The sequence below is a fragment of the Vespula pensylvanica genome, chromosome 20 (genome assembly GCF_014466175.1).
Source record: "Vespula pensylvanica isolate Volc-1 chromosome 20, ASM1446617v1, whole genome shotgun sequence".
Classification (NCBI taxonomy): Eukaryota; Metazoa; Arthropoda; class Insecta; order Hymenoptera; family Vespidae; genus Vespula; species Vespula pensylvanica.
Genome location: NC_057704.1, coordinates 3,246,318 through 3,267,927, shown reverse-complemented (window position 1 = coordinate 3,267,927; position 21,610 = coordinate 3,246,318). Strand labels below are relative to the sequence as shown.

The window sequence follows — 21,610 nt, the reverse complement described above, 5'->3', positions numbered from 1 at the left end:
TCGCTACTCTTAACTTCTTGATTGCAATATCTTTGGTTTCAAGAAGGATATATAAACTGCCTAATTTTTTTCATAAAACGCAATCAAAAATAATCTCTTTTTCCTTCGTCCCAGCCAAGACTTACTACGTTAAGGAGTTTAGCACGACAGAAAAATTGAAAGATGAAATTAATGAACGCAAATGGAAGAAAATATAATAATACTAATAAATTAAAAAAAAATATTTCTCAAAATTGGAATTCTATGTGTTGTACTCAAGTGGAGGAAGACTACGTAGAATATCTGAAGAACACTTGAGACTGCAATCTTAACATTTTTTTATATTTTTATTAATCTAGTCTCGGAACTTTTTGAACAGATGATCGTGTCATTAAAATAAGATCTTGTTCATCAAAATCGATCAAGAATTACATTTGTTCTCATTGTTGGAGTAAGTCATTATAAATTCAAGGATGAACAGCCTTAAATAATCGAAGGGATTATTTATTCTCATCTGCAAGAATGATCTTTTTCTAACAAACATACATACATATAATGTTGTATTCAATATAAATAGAATATTTTAGTAATAAAATTCAACATTAATTCAGTACAAACAGAATGTTTTAGTAATAAAATATAATTGATAAAATAATATTTACAATTATTTTGTTCATATTTATTTGTAAATTTATAAATTAGTTAATGTTATGTAATATTATAAGGTTTTATATTATGTTCAGAATTTTTTGTCAAATATGATGGATATAATTTTCGTCTTACCACGATCGAGCCAGTGGGTTTAATGTTAACTGAAAAATATTATTACAACAATTATCATTCAATATGCGTAATAGATTGCATGTGTAATAGAAAAAGTATTTAATACCTATTTTGTATGGTTTATTATTTTTACAAGTACTAAAAACACAAGATTGAGATGCTACGTCTTTGTACAAAATCTCATATTTATTTTCCCCAAGTTTTAATTTTTTCTCTTTTAAAATAATTCTTTGACCTTTTAAATCTTCCAGTTGTACCTATATTAAAATTAAAAATCACATTGTTCATTACAAAAATAATATTATTGATAAATACTTTTAATTAGCGTACATTAATATAATACATACTGTTCTTGGAATATCTAAAAGAAAAATTTCATCGTCTTTGGAGAGATCTTTAAGTGTAAAAGCTGATGTAGTTGAGTCCTGAAATAACTTTTCTTCTTTGATAAAATCTTGTAACTAAAAACAAAATTTTCATGAATTATATATACTAAACAATGTATATAAATTATTATAAATTTTTAATCTTACATTGCAAGGTCTTTCATGAAATGTTTGTAGTGGTTCATAATTTTTAGATATATCTGTTTCTCTAGGTTTTGTGGAATATTTATTGTTATCATCACTGTGATGATCAATACTGTTATTGTGATTTATATTATTACTTTTATTCCGTATATTAAAAATACTTTGACCTATGTTACTTTTATGATCTATGTTAGATGATTTATTTAATTTTAATTTACTCCATGTTGTTTTTTTGGAAATATCATTTGAATCATTAATACAAATCTTTTCATTTATATTTTGTTGTAGCATTTCATCCTCGCTTGAAGCACTTTTTATAGTTGAATTTAAATTTGTATTACAAGTCATAATCTTTTTGGTAACTGTACAATTTGAATTATTAAACAAAATTTCTTTATTTAAATTTTGTTGTTGTAACATTTCGTCCTCACTTGAACTATCTTCTGTAGTCAAATTAAAATTTTTAAGCTGTTTTAAGCGTTTTTCAGATGTTGATATAATACTGCTATGTGTACTGTCTACATAAGTTAAACTTTTTTGTGGTTCTTCTTCTTGTTCATATTCTGAAAGTTCTTGAAAATACTTATTTTTTAATAACTTGGCATTATTATAAAATTCATTCGATAAGTTATTGTAAGATTCTTCATTATTAATCTTTTTATATTTAATATTGATAATTTCAGAAGATATAATTCTAGGAGATGACTTTTCTGTTTGTTTAGCAAATGAATTAAGAAAGCATATGTCATTTTTATCTTTACTACTTTTAATATCGGATAAATCTATATTATCACGCAACACGTTAGAATTACAAGTTGCTATTTTTTGTTTTTCAGGAGTTACGTCATATAAAATGTCTTCTGTAGTTTGCCTGATGTTACTTATATTATATGATACATCCTCTTGAATATGATTAACAATTTTTGAAATTTTAGAGTTATCTACACTTTTCTGATTTACACCATGAGTAGAAACATCATTATTCTCAAGACATTTAAAATCTAATATTTCTTTATAAGTTTTTTTATCATTCAATGATGAATTATTACATTTACGATTAGAAAATGCTCCTGTTGATTTTGTTTTTGTCTTAATTACAGTATTGTCATCACAGATATTAAAAAAATTAGAACTCTTTTCTTTATTATCTTTAAGTTCTGTTTTCTCAGTTTCTTTCAAACATTGTAAATCTATTGATTGTTTTTTCTTAACTGGAACATCAGTATTTTGTAAATCTGAAAATGATTTAATATCCTAAGATAACTTTATACAAAATATTTAAATTTCAATAAAATTAGCTCAAGTTGATTTAAAATAATATATAGAATACTTACTATCATGATACTTATCTTGAAGAATATTTGATCTCGTTCTTGTATTTTTTTTCTTCGTTCGATGCGAGTATGAATCAGTGAATGAAATTTCATTTTCTTGCGTTTTGATCTTCTTTAAGGTAGAAGTAATAATGCCTTTATTATTATATATTTCATTTTTAGATTTCTGTGTCTTACTTGTATATATATTTCTATGCTTGATGAAATAATCCTCTTCTCCATAGCTATTATCGTCTTCAGTTAATGAATCTTTTGGTTCATTTCTATTTATTAATTTTTTCATGTCAACATAATCCTTGTAACTTTTTAAGGTTCTATGATTTTCTAACCAATTATTAAGTAATTTAGTTCTTTTCCTAAATTTTTTTGAGCTACTAAATCTATGAACTAATGAAGATTCTATCATTCTATCATTTACAGAATTTTTAGTAATTTGCCATGTAACCTTTTCGTGTGAATCCATACTTTTACACTGTATTATGATTAATGATGAAAGAAATAAATTACAAATATCAACATATATATGTGTGTGTGTGTGTGTGTGTGTGTGTATGTATGTATATATTAAAGAAGCAATGTAAACACGTGTTTCTTTGACATAACAATACTGAAAAAACTGAACGATCTTACAATCACATTATTGTTACAAAACTAAGCTACTCAACACCTATTGCTCGTAGTGAATGCGACTTCAGCGACAGATTGGACAAAATAGAAACTATAAACACACTAAGGAAAATCGTGCTTACTATGTGCTTATTGTATTAGATTTTCCGAATCGTTAGTTAAATTAATTTGTATCTTAAAAGTTTTATTAATCGTTAAAAAATCAATAACGTATTTAAGATATTATCATAAAATTTGAAAATTTTGTATGTATAAAATTTTACTATATTTTTATCGCCGAGTCTTTATATAATTCAATTGTTTAATAAGTACCATAAAAATAAATATAGCGTAATAAACCATGTGAAATTAATTGTTATACAAAGTTTACTATTTTCGATCGAGTCAATAATACCATTAAACATTTCATTTTATTACAATAATAAAACAATTTATTTTATATAACAATTTACTTTAATAACTTGTAAAAAAATTATTTTATATAAATAAATGTTACCTAAGTACAAACTTTTTGTATCGAGCATCAACGTACGATTTCGCATATACAAAACACACATCAAAGAGTTGCATTCATTCGTTAAATCACAATTAGAATCATACATATAAAATCTTTTACAATTATAGATATCCATTACAACTCTTAACAATTAACATGAAACATTTGTAGAGATCTTTTTACACTATTTCATATATACAATATTATAAATAAATAATATTTTAATTTATTTTATACAAAACGGTCATTATTCCTATAATAAACATATCGTCTGTTAATAATATCTCTTGTTATCGATTTCTGTTTTTTTCTTGTTAGAAGAGATATTAAAAATACATATTTAATTTAATTCAACCACAACCTGTTTATTTGAAATATATTTTATATCAATCTATAGTTATAGTCCATGGATGATCAGGTATATATCCATACTGTATATCTTTTAAATGTTTTTCAAGTTTTTTATAAATAGGGTCAGATTGTTGTAAAGTCGGTATATGGAAATCACGATCCATAAAGCCTATATTAGAAATAGGACTAATGATGCAAGCAGTACCAGAACCAAACATTTCCAAAAGCTAATAGAAAATAAAAAATGAATTGTATAAGTCACGAGAGAGTAAAACAGTCTTACATTGGCATAATAATTATTTTAACTTACTCTATTTTCTGAAAGTAATCGACAGATTTCCTTCATGTAAATTTTTCTTTCACTAACTTTGTACTGATTCCATTCCTGTGAAAGAGCTAATATGGAATTCCTTACTACCCCAGGTAAAATCAAACCATTCAATGGCGGCGTCACCAATTCCTTTTCTATGAATACATGCAAAAATAAGTCATTATTTTAAATTCAATGATATTTCATATGTATCATGGAAAAGATATACTTATAGAGTTATAAACAAGTATTTCTTTTTACATACTGGTATAATAAAAAGTTTAATGGCTAATATCTACTTATAGGGTACTATTATTTCAGTTGCAAAACAACAATGTAAAAAAAAAGGATGTATAAAAAAATAGAAGGGAATAAATTTGTTCTTAAATAAAACTTGATTCGTACCACCGTCATCATTGAGGTAAACCATAAAAATGTTCATTGCTCCTACTTCAGTTATTTCATTATGTTCTCCGTATAGCCATAGCACTTGCTGATATCCTTTTTTCAGAGCTTTTTTTAGCATCTTGATTGTAGGACCATAATTACTTCCCACCTTACGATCTCCACAGCCACCTGGCCATGAGCGAATATATCGTGGATCTGCAAGCAGGGACACCCCATTTTCCATACTGGTATTATAGTATGATTCCACGGGGCATAATATTACGTACAGTAACGCTGAATCTGGTGCTGATACCCCCAATGTAGGCTACGCAAATAAGTCATGATATTTTTATTTATTTTTACCATATATAATAATCGGTTTTCAATCGCATAAATCATTCAATAGATCATTGAAGACAATAAATTACGATCTTCGTCATACGCGCATGTGTATGTATGTGTGTGTGTATAATAACACTACTATACATAATATATAGCATTGCGAATTATATTTTTTCATGTAAAATTGTTAGTATATTTAAATATAAAAAAAAATAGACAAATGAATATCTTATTGCAAATTCATTATGTGTGTTATACGTAAAATATTATACGTAAAATCAAATGAAAAACTCTGATAAAAAATGGCCGATGTAAATATAGCGTATACTACGACGATTGTATGTAAACTTACGAAAACGATAAATAAGATGATGCAATGATCGGAATTATAAACATTAATATGTTAAACATACTTCCTCACGATATGAAGAATTTTGTTTCATCATGCTTAAAAATGTTTCTGTAATCGTTGACTGATTATGTCATGAGATTATCAGGAAGAAGTGAAAATATGGATATGAAATTTCATCAATCTTGTTTCTTTGAATTTGAAGTAGTTGAATGTTTACAAGAGATTTAAAAAAGAAAATCGCAAATATTTCAAAAGCATATAATTTTTAAGACTATATTATACTATAAACATTGCTTGTGTGTGTCCATTTTATAAAACAAAACTAATTTGAAGAATAAAAATTATTCGTAAGTCATGTTAAATATATATAATTCTTATAAAAAAAAAAAAAAAAAAAATGTTTTTCTTGGAAAAATTAGTATTTTCTTTTTCTATTATTCAGTCGTGAGAAAATTACAATTAGCATTTAATGTTTCCCAATTATATCAAGTGTAGTGGCGATAACTTCCAGATGAACTATGCTTTAAAGAAAAGAGTAATAGATAATACTCTTATATCTTTTTTGCAATTGTGAAATAAGACTGAAGAAATAATACTGCTTACAAGAAGACTAAGGTTATACAACAATCAAAGGTTGTTCATAGATAATGAATGATCAATATAAAATTTCATCTATATAAACTATAGTGTAATATGATTTAAATGGCATTCTATAGTGAAGATAAAATTTTCGTATATAATGAAAGCATTATTACCAAGTTACATGTTATCTAAATAATCTTCTACTTATTGATACTATTAATTTTTTTCACAAAGTATATGAAGTATATTATCTTTTCTATCTAACATATGGCCCTGCCCCAATAAAAAAATATCACATCTTTATCTTATTTATTTGTATATTATCATTGTGTATTGAGAAATATACTGATTATTTCTATACAATGGAACTGATGACGTCTGTGACATAAGTGACACTATTATCATTCATATTTTGCTTGTTATTTACTAAATAAATACTTCTACTATATGTTAATATATAATATCAATCCATGATCTTTCTTTTCATTTTTGTTTTATAAAAAGATCTAAAAATACTTACATCTATTCCTATTAGAGTAGGACGTATGTAGAGACTAGCAGCAGTTGAATGTGGAACCCATTCTTGGTCTATGCTTATTAATCTAGTGAAACATTTAATTAATTCATTTCCATTGAAGCTAGGTAGACCAGATCCTACAGCCGAATTGTTCATTCGTTCCATATTTAGTTCAGGTCTAAATAATCTTATTTTTCCATCTACTCCTCGATACGCTTTCATACCTTCAAACAACTAAAGAATGAATAAATAAATAAATATGTGTGATTAATCTTATAGAATATTTAATCTTGTACGTTGTTAATATAATTATAAGTACCTCTATTGCATAATGTAAAACTTTAGCTCCTGGATGAAGGACTAAATTTTCAAATGGTGTAATTTCTGGTGTCTGCCATCCACCTAATGTTTCATAAAAAAAAATTTTAAGCATGTGATCTGTAAAATATTTGCCAAAAGAAAGCGCTCTAACATTTGGTTTTGGTTGAAGTTGATGAGGTGCTGCAAGCCGGACTGATAAATCAGCATACTATATGAAAAAAGAAAGAAAAATAGATAGTTGATTTGTTCGATTGTTACAACAATAATAAATTTTACTATAGTGAAGAAGATACTTTAAACGATCGTTCCGGTCGAATCTCATTTTTATCTCTAATTTTTAAAGATGAACTCCATCTTAAGCTTTTCTGTAGTTGATTAAGGGCAGTTCCAGATAATAAAATCTAAATTTAATATAAACAATATTAAATTTTCAATCCAAATTGAAAATGATTTGTTTTTTAAAATTATCATGAACTACGAATTTACTAAACGTTTTTTAAAAAAATTACGCCATTACGAGTAAATACAAATAAGTATTAATTTTTGTATTTTAAAAATTATTCTTTGAGCTTATCAATCAATTTTGTGTTGATATCTAGCTTTGAAAAATATTATTTGTTGAGTATGTAAGGTTAGGTTATTGACATATATACACCCCTCCCCACCATACACACCAATAAGAATCGAAAGCTTTGAAAAGTATATAAAATTCGAGGGAATACATTATAGATAAAATAGCCTGTACAAAAAAATAAAAAAAAAAAAAATAATTTATTACTAATTGATAAACATTATTAATGGATTTTAAAAAACCTTGAGTTTTACATTTGAATAATTCAATAATGTTAAATAGGTTCATATCTAGAAAAAATTAGCTTGGTCATAATGAAAGCATTTAAATACATCATGTGTATCACAGAAAAAGATCTTTGGGAAGCAAATTTAATTAATTTAAGTACGTAAATAAACGTGAAATGTTATGACAAATTGATCGTATTACTTGAAATAAATGAAAATCATTTGATATTTACACTACATGACATTTTGTTTACTTGATATATTTGATAAAATAAAAACGTGCAAGCGTGATAATGCTATCGAAACATGTAGTTGTGAAATTTAAAGCTTTTCTGATAAAATAAGAGATCTTATAATGCTTCAATATTAGTTTTCGCATCGTATCAATTCCCATCAAGTTCATTGGAAAATTAGTTTCATAAAGTCAATGAAAAAATACAAGGCCAATCTAAAATTAATTATTTCGATTTCATTAGACATATCAAGCGTATCAATAAATCGTGAAAGAAATATTGTCTATAGTTTTATATTTATGAAAATTTTATAAAATAATACGATAAGTAACTGACGTGAAATTTTTACGTATATTACAATTCTTTTTTTTTTTTTTTTTTTGAATAACAACAAAAATTTTCTGCTCGTTATTCAAAAATCTCTTTTTAAGATATTTTTTTTTATTTCAAGATTTTTTAAGGTATTTTATTATTTTTTTTATTTTTATTTATTTAAAAATCTTCCTTTTAAGATATTTTATTGTTATTTAAAACAATTGTCGGATATTGCATCACAAAGAAAAAAAGAACTGTCAGTGATGTAACAAAATTACACTCAAATGTAATTTTTAAAAATAAATATGATATGATCGTAAACAAGTTGACTTACCTTGCGTCGCAGATAAACCATATTTCAAATCCAAGGTAATCGAATACAAGGGTAAGATTAATTCATACACATAAATCTTACGTAAATTCGAATATGAAAATACTTGATATCCAATTAACCATTCATAGATTGCCAATGATTTAAAAAATATTAATCTTGATATTTCCGTGGCCTTGGTCGATGATATTACTTATAAAATCTTGAAATATCCTTTTTTTCTCAATTATATTAAAAAAATCAATAAAAGGAAGAAGAAGTGGAAAACTAACACTAACAAGAAACACACAGCGCAATATATACGAAAGATATATAATATATTCGTTTTCTAACAAAATTACTTTTGCTTAGAAAATAAGGAAAACTTATAAAATTGTATGTATGTATCACTCGTGTCTGCTTCCTCGCTTGTACTTGAATAATATATTTGAATTGATTATTCGTTTAGTATTTTATTTATCAGTGGTAAGAGAAAAGAGTGGGAAAGGGACATTAGAATCGAGAGACATTATCCCCACCAAAAAGAAAGTATAGACGGGGATTGATGTCGGTGATTCGGGAATATATACTTATATACGAAAAATAAGCATAAATGAATAATCGTACGATTAAGAAAGGGGAGGAAAAATCATGACGGGCAGTCGCCGAGAGGGGAGGTCCGCTTGAAAACATGTTGATAACGGATGTCTTTTTCTTTACGATAAGGAAATATTTTAACAAGTGTTTTGTCGTCGAGAATATTAAACGTGCGTACGACGTTCTTTGCGTTACCCTATATAAAACTTTTATAAAAAAGCATATTGTGAATTAGAATCATAGTGATATCATGAATCTATTGATCATCATGGTTTTATTTTTATTTTTTATTTTTAATCTTAACGAAATATAACGTTATCTGTAGTCATTTAACTTTAATAATATTCATATATTTAATTATATAGACGAAAAAAAAAATGCGAATATATTATCGTATCTATTATAAATTATTTAAATAATATCTTATTAATATTAATGCGACTAATATATCTGAAATTCGACGTTACGATTGGCCATTTATTAGCTTATATATATATACTTACCTACATTATAATTATTTAACGAATGACGTTTATTCATCGATATTGGTTAACAATCCGATGATATAAAATCCGATCATATAACTCAACGATTTTATGAGATATATATGTATATATGTATATATATCATTATTAAATAGAAACCAAATTAATTAAATAGAAAAAGATTAATTAAATAGAAAAAGGAAAAACGATGAAAAAGAAAGATGGATGGATAATAGTAGGACTGAACAAGATTGTCTTTCTATTTTTAGAAATTTATTAAACATGTTATTCTCGATATACGTATTAGAATAATTTTGTAATATATTTAATTATTGAGAAAGTAGTAATATACATTTTATGTGACCTTAATTGCTGAGAAAATATATAATACACTTATCTAGTTACGTATTTTATATTAGCGCTAAATGTAGTGTTTTTCGAAATTACTAAAATTGAAAGGAAAAAATGGTGGCAGCATTGAATCGATTACAGTAAGTTCGTCAAGCTATAGTTAACGCAAGTTTACAGGTTAGGTGTGTTGTTTGGAAGTTTTATTGCGAGCGGTGATATTCAAATTTTAAATAATAAAGAAAAAAAGAATAACGTAAAAATGAGTAATTCAACTATTTCTGATCAATCCCTCATGGATAAGTCCATGCGAAGTGTATTCGGTAAGAGAATCTACAATTTTTATTGAGAAATTTATATACTTAACCTGTCGACCTTAACCTGTCGTTAATAGATTCAACTTTTCTTGTGATAAAAAAATAAATAAATCATTTGTTTCTCGCTTCTATTAAAAAAAAAATATTATATTTCTTAATTTTTCATTTTATTATACGTTAATTTATGCTAAGTTACATTTCATATATTTATGTTTACGTTATCGAAGGACAATTTTGCCGGTTAAAAAGTTAAAAATAATGGTTTAATTTGAATTTTTTTTGTAGTCGGGAACATCCCGTACGAAGCAACCGAGGAAAATTTAAAAGATATATTTAGCGAAGTTGGACCTGTACTTTCTTTCAAGTAAGTCTTTCATGATAGTTTCCTGTATTTCTTTTTTTTTTAGCAAAGAAATTGTATCTTAACGATATAAAAAGTTCGAATCTGTAAAATGAAGCTATTACGTTATTTGTAGATTGGTATTTGATCGTGAAACCGGGAAACCTAAAGGATATGGCTTCTGTGAATACAAGGATCAAGAGACGGCGCTTAGTGCTATGAGAAATTTAAATGGATATGAAATTGGTGGAAGAACGCTTCGAGTAGACAATGCATGTACAGAAAAGAGTCGTATGGAAATGCAAAGTCTTCTGCAAGGACAGAATACTGAAAATCCTTACGGAGAGGCAGTTCAAGCTGACAAGGCTCCGGAAGCTATAAGTAAAGCGGTTGCTTCCCTTCCACCAGAACAAATGTTTGAGTTAATGAAACAAATGAAACTCTGTGTGCAGAATAATCCTAACGAAGCACGCCAGATGTTACTACAGAATCCACAACTTGCTTATGCTTTGTTACAAGCACAGGTAGTGATGCGAATAGTGGATCCTCATACTGCAGTTAATATGTTACATAAAGCTAATCCAATCCCAGGAGTGTTAACACCTTCCGACAAACCAGTGACTCATCAGATTCCTCCACGTATTGAAGAACCATGGGCACCACCAAGACCTACGCCAGTTTCCAATCCTCCTGCACCAATTTTTGCTGGTATTATTGATGATTTTATTGGTGATATTATTTATTTACAGTAAATAAGTTCTAAGACTGTTGATTATATCTTTAGGTCAGGATGTAGATCTTAGAACATTAGATAGACAAATGGATCCTCGTTTAGCAAGAATGGATCAGGATTTGAGAGGACCGCCCCAAACTCAGACAACCCCAGTTACCGCACCACCGATTATATCGGCTACTAGTGACCCGAGAGGGCCTACTTCTTTTAATCTAACAGATAAGTTAGTATACTATCCATATATTTTCTTACTTACGAATTAATTAAACAATATATTCAAATATATACTGTTTTTTGCAGCAGTCTTCCTGTAGAAGGAGTGGAGAGGTCTTGTTTATTATTTCAAATAATTGTTACTCGATTAATTATTATCTATTATATTAACCTAATGTTTTATGATTTAGTAGTTTTTGCCGTGATCCAAGAGCTGACAGATTCGGTAGAGATCCAAGGGATCCACGAGATCCCCGTATGCCTATTGATCCAAGAATTACTAAAGCCAACCGTATGTATATATTTATGTATATCAATGATATGAAATAGTTTTATATGTGATAATTTTACAGCTCCTGTACCGGTAGCACCGCCGGTCGTACCGAGACCAGTAGCAGCACCTGCAGTTCCAGCGCAGACTGCAGTTTCGACTAGCGTTGTAGGTTCTGCTACTGCTCTTTCAACATCTGCAAGTTCTGCTACTTCAAGACTCATGGCAGGAATGTCTCCAGCAGGAAATATACCAAGTGGTGCATCAGACCAAGAAAAGGTATGTTGGTTGAAATTATATATAAATAAATATATATATTTTAATACAAAGTATAAGCAGAGGCTTATATATAAAGTAATTATAATTTAGAAGATATGATATTATTTTTATTATTATATTATATTGTTGTTATGTGTATAATAATATTGTATAATATATATAATATTATTATAATGTTGTTATAATATATATTATATATAAACATACAAAACATACATTTTCTACTCACATTTATTTTACTACAAATTATACAACTTTGGAAACAAATTATATAACATCGAAAATAATATCTATTATATAAATTTATTTCTTGTCACAGGCTGCTTTAATAATGCAAGTATTGCAATTGTCGGATGAACAAATTGCTATGCTTCCACCAGAACAAAGACAAAGTATTTTGGTTCTTAAAGAACAAATTGCTAAAAGTACACAGCGTTAATGATATACGATATAATAGATGATGTCGTTTAACAAAATATTAATAAAATTATTTTGATATACATATGTTGACACAAATAATGATAAAGACTATATCTATAGGAACATCAGTTTTTTTTCTTTTTTTTAAATTACTTATTTATATGTATTTGTATATAAAAAATAAGTTTCATGTAAACTATTCTGAAATAAACACAAATAATTAATCCGTATAATTCATATAAACAAAGATATTTATTCTATTTTTTTTTTCAGTCTTTCTTCGTTTTATTTATTTGAAAGAAACCATCTCTGATCAAAGAACTATAAACCAATTTCTTACACGTTCTATCCACGTATAATTCCACAGACAAATGATTCTTACATCGTTCCTGAAATATAATCTTATTGCATTAGAGCTTTTACTTTTAAATGATTTCATATAAAGATAATATTAATTATTCTGATATTGACTTTTTACCTTAATTTTAACGATTATACAATCATTATACTTTCGGTACATTTTTTCGATTTCCATTATTACGTTTGAAAATTCTTTACTAGGGGCAACATTAATATTCCATAATTGACATTTTATAGCTATTGTTGGTACATTGAACCATTCTTCTTTCAGTATACGTAGATTACATCTGGTATGAAAACAATGAGATTTTTTTAAAAACAATATATATATATAATAATTTATCTTATAAAGCAATATACAATACTTACTCTTCCAATGTTACTTTTCGATATTCATCATTTCCAAAATCAACATACCATAAGTGAACTAAAATTTTATTTGAATTTTTTATTTTGGTGGTTTTTTTGATAATACATCTATACCAGATATCATCGTTAAACAATGCACAACATGGAGTATCTGAAAATCAAATATATAATATTTATACGAATAAATTTTAAACATCACGATAATTTTTATCATATAAATAAATAATAAATTTAAAATATAAGATAAAAATCAATTTATCAATATAAGATACTTACTGGAAACTAAACTTTTGATCAATGGTTGTTTAGGAGCTTCTTTTTGTAAACTTTCCATTAATAGTTTATATCGATTATAACAATCATTTAACACCTGAAGAAAAGAATAAAATAAACTGTATTTTAAATCTAACATAATGCGAAGAAAGAATATTAAAACATAAGATGAAAATATTATACTCGTATCTTTATCTCTAAAACTATAGTAATTAATAATAATAATTTTAATACAACTGTACCTTAGATTTTTTATTTTCCCTTATTTGAGTATAATATATTGTTGCTGATTCGGTGTAACATAAATCTACTTCAAATATATCAATATCGTTGGGAATAATGATTGGTATATATGTGGCAAAACATTCGGTAGATGTAATTTTTGAAGTGTAATGAACTAATTCTTTTTTAATTGTTTGTAAATCGTCATTAGGATTGTGTAGTTCATCAACATTTTTTATTAACATAGAACTCTCGCTATTCATGTTACTAACTATGTTTGACACATATTCCGTAGTCATTTCAGAATCTGTTTCTATTTCTGAGATAGTTCTATTCTCGATATTACATCGATACTTATATTCGATATTTATATCCGAAGAACTCGAAGAAATATTACTTGAAGTAATATTGTCCGATATTTTGGAAGGATTCGAATATATTGAATCAGATGACAAACGAATTCCTAATTCATTAGTAATGAAAGAAAGAAGATCACATTGTTTTGGTTTTAATAATGTGATCGATACCTGTGAGAGATTATCTAAATTAGATATTAAGTACAGATCATGTAAATAAATAAAATGGTTATATAGAAATATGATATCTTACAACTAAGTGCGTATCAGTTTTTTCTAAAACAGATACTTTACACTCCTTTTCTACAAGAAGTACATGTATTCTATCTAAATCTTCTATTTTCCATTTCCCTTGTTCCTATTGAATGATAAAACAAAAATTAAAAATTTACGTTTGTAAAAATGATTTAGTAATAGAATATGGAGTTTTATTGAACTATCATTGTTCAAAAGAATTACCGGATTTAAACCGAGAACAACGCATTTTGTACACTGGATGGGTATATGATCTAAAATAATCTTTTTTTTTATAAGTCCGACCGTACATTCTTCAATATTTCCATAATCTACAAATTGCACCTGTAAAGAAAACGATATTTCAATAATACATATTAGACAAATTCTTTAAATGATCTATCATTCGTTACCTCTATCGTATTTTCATCTAAAACTGCTAGTACTTTAGCTCTGTACCATTTTTTGTTAGCATGATACTGCGCAATACACATATCTCCTTCCTTCCATTTTCTATCACGTGGTTTTATCTTGAATTTTTTGTAAGAATCAGCTAACATTGTTTCTATATATTCTAGCGTCTTTTTCGCTGTGGAATAAGTAGGTTTTTTTTTTTTTAGAAAGAGAAAAAAGTTTTTCTTTTGTACTTTTTATATAATTTCCGAATAAAAATACTTTATGCATATCGATATCGTTTGTTAATAAAACATTGCACAAATTTAATGATTATACCATCTTTTTTAGAATGTAAATAAACCATTCCAGAGTGATCCAAGTACGTTGGTATAGCAATGAAGTTTTTCTTTTTTATTGGAAGTGCCGGTAACCAATCTGTTAAAATTGGTACTTGGATCGCATCGTTAGTGCTCGATGTAGACTCTTCATCTTCATCTTCATCTTCATCTTCATCTTCTTCTTCTTCTTCATTTCCTTCTTCTTCGTCTTCTTCATCCTCTATTTCATCCTCTAGTTCATCCTCTATTTCACCCTCTACTTCATCTTTTACTTCATTCTTTACTTTGTACCTTACTTCTTTGTTTTTTACATTTTCGATTTCTTCTTCATTTTCTGAATTAATACTTAAATGTTTTGACATTATTTCTGACATAGAAATTTCATTATTATTTAGTTGATTTGATTCAATGCAACATTCTAATCCTTCCTTGACAGAGAACCATTTTATATTTTCTTCTTTATCCTGACATGTTATCTGGATTTCTAGTAATTGTCGTTTCAATTCAATAGCCAGTATCTTGCCTATTTTTGTATTGAAACTGTGGATTTTATTTATGTTCAATTATTGAAAAATTTTCATTTTCATTTATCATTATCATTATTATTATTATTATTATTATTATTATTATTATTATTAAACTCCTACAACAATAACTGTGTTATACCTACTCTTTTATCGGTAATGCAAGTCCAGCTTCTACTAACATTTTATTAACAGAATTGATCTCAGTTTTCATTGGCGATAATGGTCCATCTGGTTTTGACTGTTTGATCCACAATTGCACAGATATCTCTTTACTGTCTTCCATGCCCAACTATAAAATATAAGAAAAATTATCGTTGTTATATATAAAATCCTATACATATATATATATATTTATATATATATATATATATATATAGGATTTTGTTATTTGATTATACATGTGTACATACACATACACACACACATGTATATATTTATTTATTTATTTAACTTTTCTAATTCCCAATGATTACTTACTACTTTTGTGATATAAAATTGAGAATTTTGATTTTCCTCTATTATTTCTGACAATTTTTGGCACGATATAGATGGCCACAATTTTGAACCACCACAAGGTAAAATACCAGCAAGCTTGACTTTGAAAATATACGCTGGTTCTTGTCGGAATATTGGATGTAACGGTTGAATATGCTTAACAGAAATTATTTCCTCAATTGCCATATCGTAAAATGATACAAGAACTTCTTCCGATGATATGACGTTTAATATATAAGCGCGGAAATAGCTTTTGTCTTGTTTCGAATACACGGCACAAACGGAATCTTTCGTCCAATTTTTTTCTTGAGGCGAATGATATTTGCTATAAAAATCTTGTAGCTTTGACATGAATATAAACTTTGCTTCTTCGCGTGACACGTCAGAAACATAAATGCAATCGGGTGATATCGCTTTATGCACTTGGACGGATACTTTAAAAGGATCAGGCTCAATTGCTTGTGTATTCGATGTTTCTTCGTTATTCTCTTTTACGTCGACTGATAAAGTATTTTCATTTTTGTTGTTTCTATTTTGAATCGAGCGAAACTCTTTGTTATCGTAGCATATCAACGCACTAAAAATCAATATCATGATATAACTATGGTCAGATAGCTCTGTTAATCAGTTAATCAATATCTGTTAATTTTGTCAAAACAAATGTTTAATCTCTTACGTTGGTCCTATTGGTCTGGCAAAACCTTTATTGGCTAACATAGAATTGAAGTTTATGTTGTTAATATATAAATAAACCTCATAAATATCTTCGTTTTTAAACATAGATATCACTTTGACTTTTTCATTCACCAAGTATTGTTTCGTGATCTCTATCGTTTGTAAACTCCATTGATTATTGTCCTCCAATAATGGTTTTAAATCTTTCAATGAAATTTGTATCGCCTGTAAACGATATAACGTTAATAATAATGCTAATTACAACGATATTCATTGTAAAATGTACCTGTGTTCTACTGCTCATGTAATAATGTGGTAATAATTTTAACATATTGTGTTCTGAGGTAAGAGTGTATCCATAATCAACGCAAAATACATCGATGGACTTTTCACTAACAATTTTTTTGATTAATCCGCGATACCATGATCCTTTTAAACGTAAAGCGCATGGAGTATCTAATAATAATAATAATAATAATAATAATAATAATAATAATAATAATAATAATAATAATAATCATAGTAATAATAATAATAATAATAATAATAATAATAATAATAATAATAATAATTAGATAGGATCATCTTTGTTATGTTTACAAACGATTAAATAGATTATTTACTTATTTCAAGAGGACACGATAACGAAGTACGTCCCGCATTTTTTTTGTAAAACGACGCCATGTCTTTCATAAGTTCGTTGATATGTTTTCGATTTTCTCCAATCTGAAAAGAGAATAACGGCAGATTTTAAATAGGAGAATATTTAAGCAATCAATGGTTTAATAATTAATCCGAGTAAATGCGAGAAGATGAAGAATTTCCTTTTACCTTCGTAACATACATGGAGTTGGGAGATTCAACGTGTTGAACCGTAACGTAAACGTAAGTCTCCATTTCGAGTTCCTCGTGAAAGTAGAGGTACATCGATAATGGATTTAATATCTGCAGGCGATAGAAAGAAATGATTACATTCAATATTATTTTATAAAATTTTGTAAAAATTAAAAAAAAAATTTTGTAGTTTTGTAAAAAAATTTGTAAAAATATTTTGTAAAATTTTGTAAAAAATTTTGTAAGAATTTAGAAAAACAATTTGTAAAATTTTATAAAAAATTTTGTAATTTATTTACCTTTATTTTCTGGGACGACGTAAGGGTACCATGCTCCATAAATATCATTAAATCGCGAACCGAGCTGATTTCTTCTTGTGGATTATTCGATTTGAAACAAAGATCGACGTAATTTATATTGCCAACGGTATGAACGACGTACATCGATATCGGATCATATCTGTAACACAACGAAAGAGATTAGAATTCTTTTTTTTTTTAATTTTCTTTTTATTACGAGCGACGCTCTATATATTCATTGAGGGAAACAAAATATCGACTTAAATTTGTATCATATTTGTAACACAACGAAAGAGAGAAGAATTCTTTTCTTCTTTTTTTTTTTTTTTTAATTTTATTTTTATTACGAGCGACGTTCTATATATTCAATGGAAAGAAAAATATATCGAAATGAAACGAATACGTACTTGTTAACTAATTGACGAAATGTATCTGTAGCATTTTTGCTCCAACGATCATTTGTCGGTGAGATGTTGTAAAGGGAACATTTTGTTGCTAATATAGGCACTGCTGCTAACTGGGATGGGATGAGCTTTAAGCGTTTAACTGATATGTTACGTTCGATGTATCCATTGTCGACGTAAAATACATCGTAGGTTTTATCACCGATTTGATTTACGTTAATTTTTATGACTTTTCCACGTTGCCATCTTTTTTCTCGTCGTGTGTAATATTTGACTATGTACATCGTACCGACTGCAAATAAAACGAATTAACATTGACATACGAATTAATTTTTAACGTGCGAGTACGTATCGACGATGAATTTTATATAAAAGAAATTGTATTAGATACCGATAATTTCATTCGTTGGATTGACTGCCTCCGAACCATAAACTTGAAGATCGTTCGATAATTTTTCCGCTTGTTTCTGAACCGATATACTTTGAACGTAAAAGCAGGATGGATCGACGACCTTTAGAACTTTAACCAATTCGTAAGCTTTAAAATAAGTAAGTATTAAAAAAGATTTGTCAGTTGATCAAGATCTGTAATAAACTGAATTAATGATAATTGTATCAAAGTGTAGATTAAGTAGTGTATAAAATAAAAATAGAAATGAATGAAGATCAATCAAGGATGACCGATCGAGATCAATCAATAATCCGTTCGTTGAAATGTACGAATGAATTTTTTTGATTATAAGTAATAAATATTATTGTGTAGTGCTTCGTGTTATTTCTGTCGGTATTCAAAAATGATTTTCGCGCATTTTACAAGGGAGTTCGAGAATTGTTGTCTATTGTTCTTTAACGCATTCGTAGGTGAAAGTTCAGCCGCGAGTAGGCAATCCATTTTACAATGGCTCATTGAAACGTGTTATGACACGAGAGAACAATGATTCTCTCTCCCGTTCGAAATCTCTATGAATCACTGCGTTCGCTTTAATGAGCAAATCTCCGATTGTGGGGATCATACAGTCTCGATCACTCGACGAAGATAAAACAATTCGAAAAGTATTGAAAAGAGGATTGAAAAGCGAAACGAATTGTTTGGCTTCGTTACACAATCGTCGAGTATCTTCGATCGGTGATTCGATTGATTTTGATCATTCCATTCATCGAATGATATCAAACGATATATGCGTTAAATATAGATCGGATAATGTTAACACGATTATTTTTTTTTTTTTGTTACAAACTACTTACAATCGAATCGAAGAGAACTTTCCGTATTTCCAGAAGAAAGAGAAGTCACGGAAACGGTTTTGTTTGGTAGAACCGAAAGTTCTTCCATTAAGGGACCTATTGCATCAAAAGAAAACGTCATTTAAATAATTAATTTCCAATCCATCGTTTAAATAATTTCCACCTTCGTTCGTTCTTTCTTTACTTTTTAACGTTGATCATCTTCGAATCGCGAAAAAAAATTCGACGGATATTTCATTATATTGTAAATATTTGTTTCGTTTAACAAGTCATAATTACTTAAGCACACGTTCGTGATACGATGATGGAAGATAAAGTTACGTCTATTTGAAAGTTATTATTGGAGGCGGAGAGAGGAGGGAGGGATTAAACGAGAACAACGTCACGACGTTAAATATTTTTCTTTTCATGGAACGTAAGTCGGTTGGAAATCGTCGGAGGGAAGCCATGCTCTTCTAATTGCGAAACTATGGCGTAAGGAGAAACGAATTTAATGGTAACCGCGTAAAAACCTAAGATTTCTTTGCAATGACGATTCGAAGAGACTTCTTACGATTCGAAATAGCTATTTTGTTATCCAAAGGTTCCACTTGGTAATTTTCGGGCAAGAGTTCGGTACGCAATAGATTGAATTGCATCTTCGAAGGTATCTGAAGAGTACAGTGTTTTTCTAGGACGTCGATGATGCTTTTATCGGCTTCGAATCTGTAACGAAAAATAAAAATCGATCCCTTAAAGAATAAGAAGTCTTTCTTCCATGAAAAATTCTTTTCAAATTTCTTTCTCAAATCTCCTCTAATTAATAACAAAGCCTGTCTCTTCCCCTTTTTTTTTTTGTAATACATTTTGTAAATACATTTTTAAAACTTACTTCACTTTTTCCTCGTTAATAAGAGACTCCTTTACCAAATGACAAGGTACATCAGCGATGTCTTTCAATTTGCATATGACATTTTTCAAATCGATTCTTTTGATATTTTCTTTCGCGGTAGAGGCTACCTGTAAAATAATAACAACGACCAAAAAGAAAAAAAGAAAAGAAAAGATTCAGTATTGCGTGATATTCGAAGGACTTTTAACTATGGCATCAACTTATCGTTAATGCCGAACGGTAAGTATTTCAGGGTTCTTCTTTGCGTGTCCAAAAGACGATAAAGAACACGAGGTGAATGCGAAAACGTGGAAGACGATATCGTTCGTGACGACGAGAAAAGGGATAGCCGCTTGAGTCTCTTTTTCTACCTTCGAGTTTACGACATAATCGCTTGAAGCTTTTTCAAGGGTAGACCAGGCGGACCTGCTTGAGAATAAGCTACGATCGATTCTCTATTCGAGCTTTATAACGTACGATAAAATTGGTGCAAGGTGTTTTCTCTTTTTTCTATCTTAAAAAAGTGAACAAGAAAGGAAAAAAAGAAGAAAGAAATAGAAATAATAAGATTCTCGTAAAAAATATTTCTCTCGGCGTTACAAACAAATCATCTTTTTTCTTATGCGTCTTTAGGACTAGCATAACTATTTATAAACTATATATATATATATATATATATATATATATATATATATATATATATGTGTGTACTATATCAAATTGAATTTTATGCACGTCCAATAAATTCTAGCGTTTCGATATTGTCGATAACGAGCTCGTGCTTGCTCAAGTAACCAAACCGGTTGCGCAGTTTTGTGGCCCTACATATATGTAGAAGCTGGTGATTATGAAAGTAGTCTAATTGTAAGCCGCTCGTGAGATATTAAAAGAAATATTTTATCGTACCTATGGAATTATATTAACATTTTTAACTTGCATGAAAGGATTATTTCTTACTATTTTTCTTTCTTTTTTTTTTCAAAAATTTATAAATATATAAATATGACGTCTAAGTAATGTTTCTATTGGTCATAAGTAATATTACCTGTAGAAAATTAATTTTTGAAATATATTCCAGGCAAATTTTTCAAATTTCTTAAAAAATGAAAAATATGTGACTTACTATTACACCGTTTGCATAA

The 21,610-nt window shown here is 27.9% G+C and overlaps 4 protein-coding genes across 14 annotated transcripts in view; 1 reads left to right on the top strand and 3 right to left on the bottom strand.

Annotated features, from left to right (window-relative positions):
• Window positions 1-462: 462 nt before the first annotated feature.
• LOC122635964 (uncharacterized protein PFC0810c-like) lies at window positions 463-3,165 on the bottom strand. Of its 2 annotated transcripts, none has more exons than XM_043826701.1 (5): window positions 2,627-3,165; window positions 1,296-2,527; window positions 1,110-1,223; window positions 869-1,019; window positions 463-791 (listed from the first exon to the last, which is right to left on the bottom strand). In XM_043826701.1, exons 1-5 carry the CDS (start codon window positions 3,087-3,089, stop codon window positions 688-690), a joined length of 2,064 nt encoding a protein of 687 aa, XP_043682636.1. In that variant the 5' UTR covers window positions 3,090-3,165; the 3' UTR covers window positions 463-687. The 2 variants fall into 2 exon arrangements, with proteins under 2 accessions (XP_043682636.1, XP_043682637.1); XM_043826702.1 differs by having other exon boundaries at window positions 1,296-2,546; window positions 2,627-2,762.
• Window positions 3,166-3,683: 518 nt separating this feature from the next.
• On the bottom strand, window positions 3,684-8,774 carry LOC122635969 (branched-chain-amino-acid aminotransferase, cytosolic). The gene is made up of 7 exons (XM_043826724.1): window positions 8,592-8,774; window positions 7,205-7,312; window positions 6,910-7,119; window positions 6,594-6,824; window positions 4,816-5,122; window positions 4,411-4,565; window positions 3,684-4,327 (listed from the first exon to the last, which is right to left on the bottom strand). The coding sequence occupies exons 1-7, from the start codon at window positions 8,610-8,612 to the stop codon at window positions 4,136-4,138; spliced, it is 1,224 nt and encodes a 407-aa protein (XP_043682659.1). The 5' UTR covers window positions 8,613-8,774; the 3' UTR covers window positions 3,684-4,135.
• Window positions 8,775-10,147: 1,373 nt separating this feature from the next.
• On the top strand, window positions 10,148-12,794 carry LOC122635968 (cleavage stimulation factor subunit 2). 4 transcript variants are annotated; one of them, XM_043826720.1, is made up of 8 exons: window positions 10,148-10,320; window positions 10,600-10,678; window positions 10,791-11,362; window positions 11,439-11,610; window positions 11,688-11,714; window positions 11,795-11,892; window positions 11,954-12,150; window positions 12,470-12,794. In XM_043826720.1, exons 1-8 carry the CDS (start codon window positions 10,260-10,262, stop codon window positions 12,587-12,589), a joined length of 1,326 nt encoding a protein of 441 aa, XP_043682655.1. In that variant the 5' UTR covers window positions 10,148-10,259; the 3' UTR covers window positions 12,590-12,794. The 4 variants fall into 4 exon arrangements, with proteins under 4 accessions (XP_043682655.1, XP_043682654.1, XP_043682657.1 ...); XM_043826719.1 differs by having other exon boundaries at window positions 11,792-11,892; XM_043826722.1 differs by lacking the exon at window positions 11,688-11,714.
• The window catches only part of LOC122635962 (RING finger protein 17), a 229,881-nt gene continuing 220,705 nt past the window's right edge, over window positions 12,435-21,610 (bottom strand). For all 7 annotated transcript variants that reach the window (XM_043826695.1, XM_043826696.1, XM_043826692.1 and 4 more), the window contains 21 exons: window positions 20,469-20,596; window positions 20,151-20,302; window positions 19,598-19,693; window positions 18,744-18,890; window positions 18,356-18,644; window positions 17,949-18,108; window positions 17,647-17,760; window positions 17,439-17,541; window positions 17,102-17,271; window positions 16,817-17,040; window positions 16,123-16,717; window positions 15,789-15,934; window positions 15,117-15,658; window positions 14,798-14,973; window positions 14,610-14,729; window positions 14,404-14,508; window positions 13,815-14,321; window positions 13,576-13,669; window positions 13,300-13,450; window positions 13,049-13,217; window positions 12,435-12,959 (listed from right to left, as the gene is read on the bottom strand). In XM_043826695.1, the coding sequence (XP_043682630.1) occupies window positions 12,840-12,959; window positions 13,049-13,217; window positions 13,300-13,450; window positions 13,576-13,669; window positions 13,815-14,321; window positions 14,404-14,508; window positions 14,610-14,729; window positions 14,798-14,973; window positions 15,117-15,658; window positions 15,789-15,934; window positions 16,123-16,717; window positions 16,817-17,040; window positions 17,102-17,271; window positions 17,439-17,541; window positions 17,647-17,760; window positions 17,949-18,108; window positions 18,356-18,644; window positions 18,744-18,890; window positions 19,598-19,693; window positions 20,151-20,302; window positions 20,469-20,596 (4,308 nt within the window). In that variant the 3' untranslated portion in view covers window positions 12,435-12,839. The remainder of the gene's footprint in view (window positions 12,960-13,048; window positions 13,218-13,299; window positions 13,451-13,575; window positions 13,670-13,814; window positions 14,322-14,403; window positions 14,509-14,609; window positions 14,730-14,797; window positions 14,974-15,116; window positions 15,659-15,788; window positions 15,935-16,122; window positions 16,718-16,816; window positions 17,041-17,101; window positions 17,272-17,438; window positions 17,542-17,646; window positions 17,761-17,948; window positions 18,109-18,355; window positions 18,645-18,743; window positions 18,891-19,597; window positions 19,694-20,150; window positions 20,303-20,468; window positions 20,597-21,610) is intronic.

Excerpts from the sequence above, each read along its gene's own strand:
- LOC122635964 (XM_043826701.1), bottom strand. The coding sequence starts at position 3,089 with ATGGATTCACACGAAAAGGTTACATGGCAAATTACTAAAAATTCTGTA. Across the intron at positions 1,224-1,295 it reads TTCATGAAAGACCTTGCAAT|TTACAAGATTTTATCAAAGA; the intron begins GTAAGATTAAAA and ends TTTTGTTTTTAG. Across the intron at positions 792-868 it reads TAATAAACCATACAAAATAG|TTAACATTAAACCCACTGGC; the intron begins GTATTAAATACT and ends AATATTTTTCAG.
- LOC122635969 (XM_043826724.1), bottom strand. The coding sequence starts at position 8,612 with ATGGTTTATCTGCGACGCAAG. Across the intron at positions 7,313-8,591 it reads TGGTTTATCTGCGACGCAAG|ATTTTATTATCTGGAACTGC; the intron begins GTAAGTCAACTT and ends TATTAAATTTAG. Across the intron at positions 6,825-6,909 it reads TTTTACATTATGCAATAGAG|TTGTTTGAAGGTATGAAAGC; the intron begins GTACTTATAATT and ends TTCATTCTTTAG.
- LOC122635968 (XM_043826719.1), top strand. The coding sequence starts at position 10,260 with ATGAGTAATTCAACTATTTCTGATCAATCCCTCATGGATAAGTCCATG. Across the intron at positions 11,363-11,438 it reads TCCTGCACCAATTTTTGCTG|GTCAGGATGTAGATCTTAGA; the intron begins GTATTATTGATG and ends TTATATCTTTAG. Across the intron at positions 12,151-12,469 it reads GTGCATCAGACCAAGAAAAG|GCTGCTTTAATAATGCAAGT; the intron begins GTATGTTGGTTG and ends TTCTTGTCACAG.